Consider the following 10068-nt stretch of genomic DNA (forward strand, 5'->3'; position numbering starts at 1 on the left):
TTATCTGTATATGATTTAACAGTTCATTTCTTGTTATATATATAATTATCTTTATAAATAAATATATTAAATTATCAGCAATTTGGTTTTACCTCTCTAGAGAACCCTGTCTAACACAAGGGGATTGGGAACCATATCTAGGTCACACAGCTAGAGAATGGCAGAAGGGAATTTAATCGGCTCGATTTCAGAACTCTGTACTAGAATGAGTACCTATCATTCACTGTAGTAGCAACAGGTTTTGTGTGGAGAAAATAAGGCTTTGTACCTCAAAGCAATGATTCTCAACACGTCATCTTAGTGTTAACCAAAAATGTAAGCACTGCATTGTTTAGGTTCCTGGTGGTGACCTTCTAGAGAATATGGTACTTACTAGAATATGGGGTTGCTGATGGCAAGATTGGCTTTTCAAACCCATCAGGTACTCCACAGGAGAAAGAAGAACTTGCTCTTATAAAGATGTAGTCTTGGAAATTCTATATAGGACTGTTATGAGTTGGAATTGGCTTGACAGCAATGTGTTTAGAGACATTTTTGTCATTAGGGAAAAGGGGTTGCGGGGATAGGACTACTGGCATCTGGTAGATGAGACCAGGGATGCTTTTAAAATCCCACGATGCTTAGGACTGCCCACACACCCCAAAGAATGATCTTGCCCCAAATGCCAATAGGCTGAGGTTCAGCTGTCCCGCTGTACAGCCACACTGCTCGGGTGCATCTGCACCTGTCTGCAGGACTGGAAGATCTTCAGAATCAGAAGCAGTAACAATACTGCTATTAACCCACAAAGCACTGGCACCTTTGCTGACAGACTGGACTTCACGTGTGCTGCTCTCCCCCTTGACAAGGCTTAGCATGATTGCACAGTTCTAAAGTCAGGTGCCAGCAGTGAGACCAGGGGGCCAGCTTGTCTTCTAGTGCCTCCGTCCTACCAGAACTTCATGTGGGAACTTCCAGGGAAAGGCTGAGTGCAAGAGGAGCACTTTCAAGACTCTGAAGAAGCTCTCTCCTTTTTCTTTTTAAACTTCAGAGAACACAGAAAAAAGTGAAACTTCATTTTCCAGTCTACTAGAGTACATGAGGAGGCTACTCAGTTGGTGATCACCCGCCAGGCTCCAGAGTAAAGAGGTCACCACGTGTTCCCTTCTCAGGTGGCACAAATGTTGGAAACCACCTAAAGTGCCAGAGTGTTAGGAAAGAACTAGAAAAATGAATCAAGAAGCTGTTAGGTTTTCCTTGTTTGTAATAGTAACAATGAGGAGCAAGTCTTTATAACCATCTGGAAGATGTTGATGCTCTCCCCCCACTTTACCTATATAGCCCCCCCCCCCGTTTGCACCTCTTAAAATCTCTTTAAGAATGTTGTTTGCAGAAGGCCATGGATGACAGTGGGAGTCCAACACACATTTGTGGGAACGACATAGGAAATAAGCCTCTGGTGATAGCCCTCTATCCATAAATGAGGGAGGGGAGGCGAGGGAAGTGGGTACTAAACAGAGCGCACTGGACATGGGTACAGAAGATAAAAGGGATAAACCTGACTCGAACAGTTGAAATCTTGTCCGTTGACCCCCCTCTGATGCACGCCGGATGGCCCTGATCTGGTTTGTGACATCTGAGTTTTTGTTTTGTTTTAGTTTGTTCATATTAGGGTTTGTATCAGAGGTGTTATGGCATTGGGGGACACCCTCTTAAAAATTGTGTAATACGTTTTTCTATTTTTCATTATATGAAACTCAGGATTGATGAACCTACAGGGACAAGTAGAATAAGGGTTTCAGGGAGGAAGGAGGAAAAAAGGGAGATGACGTCAAGGAGTCCGGGAAGAAAAGGAATGTTTGGAATCTGATTGTGGCAGCAATTGTATAACACCGCTTGACGTGATTGATGAATGGAATGACATATGTATTAACTCCCCATTAATAATACGTTTTCAAATAAAAATCTCTTTGCAGGATGATTTGCATTCTTGAAGCAGTTCTTGAAGCCCATAGTAATAGATAAGCATTTATTTGATACTGAAGTCAACTATCTATGTCCAAGATAAACTGATTGTGATACAAGAAGCCTATTTAGAGAGAACATAGAATTTTACTCTCCTGTGATTATGGCCAAGGAGCCCTGGTGGTGCTCTTGGGTAAGCTAACTGCAAGGCTAGTGGTTCAAACCCACCAGCTGCTCTGTAGCAGAAAGATAAGACTACCTGCCCCAGCAAAGATTTACAGCTTTAGAAACCCTATAAAGAGTTGCTATGAGTCAGAAATGACTCAATGGCAGTAGGTTTATAAAAGAAGAATGTTGCCATAGTCTCTGAATAATTTTTTCTTGCTCTTACAAAACTTCAGGCATAGAGAAAGGGAATTAATTGAAAAACTGAAGTTTACAGCAATGAACTGAAGGAAAATGACCTTCCTCAAATATCTCTCCTTTCCATCTCAAGTTCAATGAGGCTTCTTCTTTGATTAGTTCCTGGGGCATTGATTGGTCTTCCTTCTTACATTTTCCTGAAGATCAGTTGTTTGCTGCAGATTTCTTTTCCTGTTCTTCAGCTCTGAGATACAGAAAATGGTTTTCATGCAGAACCAGAACATGGATCAATGAGGAAATAATTCTGCCCTCTTTACTCCAGGATATGAGCTCTCTTGAGATAGTACACTTTCCACCGAGTTCTTTACCCAGTGAGGAGGGGTCTACTTTATGCTGTCAAAGCTCTGTACTGGGTTAGTTCTGGCTGGCAACTATTAAATAGTGCAGAATGTCTATTCGTGAACATTGGTAAAGTGCATGCGCCAGCTTTCCCACCGTGGCTCCCTTATTGCCTTCCCTCATAAGCCACTTTTGGAGCATCTGGTAAACCTTTTCTTTTAGTCCATCTCGCTCATAGTCATGGTCAATTTCATCAATCTGAGGTTCGGTGAAGCCCAGTTTACGGGCACATTTTTTCCAGTGCTTTCCCAGATTCTCTCTGACTGGGTCCAGGTGTTTATCAGTCAGACTGGAGAGATTATCTGCAAAACAGAAAAGGAAGATGGTGGGGCCAGAAAGGGGGAATCGATCACAGGGATCTACATGTAACCTCCTCTCTGGGGATGGGCAGCGGAGAAGTAGGTGAAGGGAGATGCCAGGCAGGGCAAGATAAGATATAATAATAATTTATAAATTATTAAGGGTTCATGAGGGAGGGGGGAGTGGGGAGGGAGGAAAGGAAAATGAGGAGCTGATTCCAGGAACCCAAGCGGAAAGCGAATTTTGAGAACGATGAGGGCAACAAATGCATAAGTGTGCTGTGCACAATTGATGTATGTATGGATTGTGATAAGAGTTGTATGAGCCCCAATAGCATGATTTAAAATAAGATAAAACGCTAAAAAAAAAAAAAAAAGAAGATAGTGTATCAAGCCCTGACTTGTTTGAACATGTTGACTGCCTCAATTGCTGAAAGTAAAACAAGTATAGTGACGAATACCAGCAGCCACCCAAACCGGTCACCTTTGTTAAACAGCTGTTTATTCACTGGATTTGAGACTTTCTAAGACTTTGTGTGAACTTGAACAGGGTACTCCTTTCTCCCAATATATGCAACCCTAAGTCACTGTTGATGGTGCAGTGACCAAAATCCCTACTTGGCTACTAGATTGGGCATTCTAAGTAACTTGGAACCAGTAGCCTGTTTATATTATACTTTCCAGGATATAAAAGTGTGTGTTGGGGGAAGCACTGCTTTTGTTCATTTTGAGTATTTTCTACTTAGCTTTTCTACAGAGTCAAGGCCTCCTAGGTCCTACTGTCCTTTCCGCAAAATATCACTTTCCGCTGATTTAATCAAGGAAATTGAGACTATCGTGATGCATGTTTGTGCATGGTCACATCTTGCAGGGTAACTATTAAGTCAATGAAATGGATAAATAAATGTGTGAGAGGTCTTTATGCAATAAAACTGATTTTAATGTAATCCAAGTGATTAACCCACTGTTAAGTCTGACATTACATTACCGTGATAGACTATGGGCCTTTTGAAGGGGGAAAATGTAAGTCTTGACCAAAGTGTAGTTTACAGGTTCCTAAAGCGAATTTAACACAGCAGCTATAGAATTGAAGATAGTGACTTTATATAGTGATTAGTACCAACAATTTAAAGCGAAGTGCTTCAGTGTTTCACTCCATCAATTGCTATGCTTTCTTTTCTCTCACAGGATGAGGTACTGACACGCCTCTTGGAATGTCTGTGGGCCACTGCCTGCTTCCTCCAACTGCCGTCCCTCCTTCCTCCTTTGATAATAACCTCTCTTTCTACTGGCCTCCTTCTCGTCTTCTTTCATAAAAATAGCCAATAAAAAGAAACAAATCAAAGTATAAAGCCATCATCACAAACAAAACATATTCTTTGATCTTGACCAAAGGATTCAATAAGATGAAATTTTAAAATCCCCCCCCCCCACTCTCATTCTTTTTTCTCCTCTCCCCACTAGTGGATGCCAATGTTTCAAGAACATCGTGAGATAGTTTCCAAATGTAGTCAGGACCTCTCTAGGAGAGAGCCATATAGGGTTCATCAGCTTCTCAGAGGCGTTCCTGTCTCGCCAACATTTGAGGAACTCTGCTATAAGTATTTTAAATGCTTCCCATCAAATAGGCTAGAACAAGGATTGGCAAACTATACTGTGGCCAAATCTGCTTATATTTGTAAATAACGTTTTATTTAAACACAGACATGCCTATTTGTCTACATACTACATTGCTATAGAGTTAAGTAGTTCCTACAAGAACCTCGGGGCCCTGAGGAAGCCTAAAATATTGACTCTCCAGCCCTTTACTAAAAATATATATATTGCCAATCCATGGGTTAAGTAGAAACCTGGGTTCTTAGGATTTCAAATGCTAATGGAATGTAGACTTGCTTAGTGCAATGGAGGCTACATGAACGTTTGAAACTATTGACCTGGTAGACTCTTGAAAGGTTAAATTGGAAACATTAGAAGCAGTGAATTTATGTTAATGGAGGAAGAACAGTTTAGAAAAAGAGGGTAAGGATGTTACACAACTCAGAGAATGTAACTAGTATTACTGAATGCACATGTGATACTGTTGAACTGGTCTATGTTCTGCTGTATTCAGCACTTGGTTTGTTTCGCTCTGGTGGCTTGTGTGTTGCTGTGATGCTGTTGATTCCTTCTTTATAATCCATTCTTAGTCCAGAATTTCTGCTGAAACCTGTTCGCTTTGGGTGACCCTGCTGGTATTTCAAAGGATGGGCTCCTCGGATCAGAAGGCATTCAAAATGTTACTAAGAAGGAGCTGCCTTCTCAAAGCAGAGTCAACTATGGTGACATGAACAGAGTGAAGCCTGGGGGAGTAAAGCCTTTGGGGTCTGCATTTGCTGATGGGGCCCAACTCAAAATGAGAAGACACAGCTGCAAAAATCTAATCATTGGAACTTGGACTAAGTATGACTCTAGGAAAATGAAGGGCGTCAGAACTGAAATGGAACCCATGAACATCAATAGCCTAGGTGTTAATGAGCTGAAATGGCGTGATACTGGCCATTTTGAATCAGAAAATCATATGGTTTACGGTGCCGGGAATAACATAATCAAGAGCATGGTGTTGCATTCATCGTCAAAAAGGGCATATCAAGATTGATCCTGATGTACACTGGTACAGATAGGAACTGGAAACACAGGGAATCCAGGGCGGATGATCCCTTCAGGCCCAGTGGTGTGAGTGGTGATACTGGGAGGGTAGAGGGAGAGTGGGTTGGAAAGGGGGAACCGATGACAAGGATCTACATGTGACCTCCTCCCTGGGGGATGGACAACAGAAAAGTGGGTGAAAGGAGACATTGGACAGGGCAAGATATGACAAACTAATAATTTATAAATTATCAAGGGTTCATGAGGGAGGGGGGAGGGGAGAGGGAGGGCAGGGAAATGAAGGCCTGATGCCGGGGGTTTAAGTGGAGAGCAAATGTTTTGAGAATGACGAGGGCAATGAATGTACAAATGTGCTTTACACAATTGACGTATGTATGGATTGTGATGAGTTGTATGAGCCCCTAATAAAAGGATTAAAATAAAAAGCTTGATCCTGAAATACAATGCTGTCGATGATAGGGTATATCTATCCACATTCAAAGAAATCTAACCAATAGAACGATTATTCACATTTAAGAGCTGTAAGATGACATAGAGAACATCATTTATGAAGAAAGCAAAAGGTCATTAAAATGCCCAAACGAAAGAACAGATCAACGTGGGTATTAGAAGAGGCTCTGAAACTTGCTCTTAATTGTAGAGTAGCGAAGGCACAGAGGAGAAAGGATGAAGTCAAAGAACTAAACAGAAAATTTCAAAGGGAGCTCTTGAAAATAAAGTAAAATATTATAAGGGAACGTGCAAAGACCTAGAGTTAGAAACTGAAAGAGGAAGAACACACTTACTATATCTGAACCATGGAACTCAAGAAAAAAGATTCAAGCCCTGAGATGCAATATTGAAAGATTCTATAGGAAAAATGCTGAATGATGCAGGAAGCCTTAAAGGAAGATGAGAATTGAAGAGATCATTGAAGAGACGGGTACTTTAGCAAAGTGAGATAAAGAAACTAGATGGTGCCTAGCTACTAACAGTAACAACATCAGGGGACTTAAAGGTTTGACTTAAAACAAGCTTACATCTAAGTAAAGTTTCAACCAAATCCACATGGAAGAAGCACACAAGCCTGTGTGACCCATGGATTGTAAATACAATGTTATCAGGCCTTAAATTGTGAACACCTGTTTGCAAAGGCTATGGATGACAGTGAAAGCCCAATAGCCACTTGCAGGGTTCACACATGGATTAAGCTTCTGGTGAATTCCCTGTGAACATAGCTGAGAGGTGTGGATAGCCATGGTATCAGACAGAGCATTGGAAGTCGATTGTGAAAGACATAGATAGATTAATGGAATATCTTATCACTTAATCTCCCTTTTGACCCATTTTAAAGTTGTTTCAGTTAAAACAGAAAGTTCAGGGGAAATACATGGACCATGCCTCTGTTTCACACCTTCTGACCATGGTTCAAAGATGCAAATAGCCTTATCATGCAGAAGGCCCAGGAAAATGGTTTATTGCAGATGCAGTTAAGTTAAAATGTAGCATCTTATAATTGGAGGTGCCTTATGATCCATGTTAAACTTGTTCTAGTTTTTAATATTTGGGATTTCTTTTGATTGAGGTTTTAATGTGTTTTACTTTGTTATTGTTAGTTTTCTTAAATGTTTTTCTGTATATGAAATCCAGGATTGGTAAATCTATAGAGACAGTAACTGGATTAATGGTTCCTTGGAGGTATGGCAAGAAGTTAAGGAAGAATGGGGAGCTAGCAAGATATGACAAAATAATAATTTATAAATTATCAAGGGCTCATGAGGGAGGGGGGAGTGGGGAGCGAGGGGGAAAATGAGGACCTAATGCCGGGGGCTTAAGTGGAGAGCAAATGTTTGAGAATGATGAGGGCAATGAATATACAAATGTGCTTTACACAATTGATGTATGTATGGATTATGATAAGAGGTGTATGAGCCCATAATAAAATGATTTTTAAAAGACTGGACAGCTAATAACAATGAGTACAAGAATGAAGAAATTATTCTCAAATGGATTGTGGTCAGGATTGTCCAATGCTTCTTGATGAGATTTAACAACTGAATTGTATGATATGTAAATTATATGCCAATCAAATTGTTTTAAAAAAAGAACAGGGAAAGAATACACAGTCACAGTTCCAAAAAAGAACTAGTCAACCTTCTACCATGTATGCTACTACCTTCAGAAGCCTACATGCAAGAAATAATAATACTGAAGGAAGAAATTCAAGCAACTAAATGCATTAGTCCAAAACAAGGCTCCAGGAGTTGATGGGATAGCAATTAAAATATTTCAACAAGCTGGTGGAGCACTCACTTGTCTCTGCCAGGAAATTTGGAAGACAGCGACTTGGTCAATGGACTGGAAGAGATCCATATTTGTACTCATTCCAAAGAAAGGGGACCTAACAGAGTGCTCAAAGTTTAGAACAATACCATTCATCTCACTTTCATGTAAAATTTTGCTGAAGATCATTCAACAAAGGTCGCAGCAGAATACCGACAGGGAATTGCAAGAGATTCAGACTAGATTTAGAAGAGGATGTGAAAGAAGGGTTATCACTGCTGCCGTCAGATGCATTTTGGCTGAAGCAGACAATACCAGAAAGATGACAAAGATGTTTACTTGTATTTTACTGATGAAGCAAAGGCATTTGGCTGTGTAAATCATAACAAACCAAGGGTAATTTTGAGAAGAATGGGAATTTCAGAACACTTGAATTGTGTTCGTGCGGAACTCGTACATGGATCAAGAGGCAATTGTGAGAACAGAACAAGGGAATACTGCATGGTTTAAAATCAGAAAAGGTGTGTATCAGGGTGGTATCTTCTCACCATACTCATTCAATCTGTATGTTGAGCAAAAAATCAGAGAAGTTGGATTATATGGAGACGAATGTGGCATTGTATTAGAGGAAAGCTTATTACCAATCGTTGAAGCAGATGACATAACCTTGCTTGCTTAAAGTGAAAGGACGTGGAGGGACTTGCTGGTGAAGATCAAGGATGCAGCCTTCAGTATGGATTACAACTCAACATAAAGATCAAGACCCCCACAAATGGACCACGATAAATGGAGAAAAGGCTGAAGTCGTCAAGGATCTCATCTCGTTTGTAACCATAATCAATGCTCATGGAAGCCGCAGAGAAGAGATCAAATGACGCACTGCAGTGGGTAAATCTGCTGAACAAGACTGCTTTTAAAGTGTTCAAAAGAATGAGGTTGCATTGAGGCATAAGGTGCACCTGACTCAAGCCAGGGTCTTTTCAATTGCCTCATATACATGTGAAAGTTGGACACTTAATAAGGAAGACCAGTGAAGAATAGATGCACTTGAATGATGATGCTGGCCAAGAATATTGAAAGTATCATGGGCTGCCTAAAGAACCAACAGATCTGGCTTGGAAGAAGTACAGCCACAATGCTCCTTAGAGGCAAGGATGGAAAGACCTCCTCTCACATACTTTAGACATGTTGTGAGAAGCGACCAGACTCTGGGGGAGGCTATCAAGCTTGATAAAGTCTCAGAGGGTCAGGGAAAAAGAAGAACGCCTTCCAGACGGACTGGCAAGTGGCTGAAACCATGGGATCAAGCACAGGCACAACTGTGAGGATGGCGCAGAAATGGGCATGTTTTATACTGTTGTGTATAGCACTGCTATCGGTCAGGACTGACTGGAAGGCACCTAACAACCACTATGGTGTCTACTCTTACAAACAAAAATAAATTACTTAAAAGAGGCTGGGTTTTAGTCACACGGTCTCAGACTCATCATTGCTTTTCCTAGATTGTGCTTTGGTATTAATATTCTTGGCCTGTATAGTGGAATCCTATCTGCCCTCTTTCTCTCCTGGAATAGCTGATGTGTTTGAGGCACTGAACTCTGGGTTGGCAGCCCAATATCTACCCATGGAGAGAACACAGCCCCCTGGAGGGAATAGTCTGCTATCTTTTACAGAACTTTCTTAGATGAAGATGTGTGGCAGCTATTTCTCCTGGTTGTGAGTTAGAATACTGATGGTAAGAGTAGTTTCTTACTTTAACAACTTACTAAGTACCTGGAGCCAATGGTTACACACTGGGCTGCGATCTGCTGAGTCGGCAGTTTGAAACCATCAGCAACTCCACAGAAGTAGAGAGTAGGCTTTCTACACCCATCAACAATTACTCTCAGAAACCCACAGGGGGCGCTATGAGTCCACATTAACTCAATGACAGTGAGTTTGCTTTGGCTTATTAGGTACCAAGCAGTGTCCTAAGTTCTTTCTATATATTGTCTCATTTTATTAACAACAACAACTATGAATCAGATACTGTGTTTATCCTAATATTTTGAATAAAGAAATTTTGTGGAAATTACAGAGATATTTTACAGGGGAAATATGAGAGAAGTTTCAGAGAGAATAATCTAACAAATATTAGAATTCCACTAAAACTGTT

At 40.8% G+C, this 10068-nt stretch overlaps 1 protein-coding gene across 1 annotated transcript in view; it reads right to left on the reverse strand.

Annotated features, from left to right (window-relative positions):
- Nucleotides 1-1994: 1994 nt before the first annotated feature.
- RIPK1 (receptor interacting serine/threonine kinase 1) overlaps nucleotides 1995-10068 on the reverse strand; it is a 54098-nt gene continuing 46024 nt past the window's right edge. Inside the window, exon 8 of the mRNA XM_004711762.2 lies at nucleotides 1995-3008. Within this exon, the coding sequence (XP_004711819.1) occupies nucleotides 2722-3008 (287 nt within the window). The 3' untranslated portion in view covers nucleotides 1995-2721. The remainder of the gene's footprint in view (nucleotides 3009-10068) is intronic.

The sequence above is a fragment of the Echinops telfairi genome, unplaced genomic scaffold (genome assembly GCF_000313985.2).
Source record: "Echinops telfairi isolate 266 unplaced genomic scaffold, ASM31398v2 ScPeMD7_655;HRSCAF=1070, whole genome shotgun sequence".
NCBI classification, from domain to species: Eukaryota; Metazoa; Chordata; class Mammalia; order Afrosoricida; family Tenrecidae; genus Echinops; species Echinops telfairi.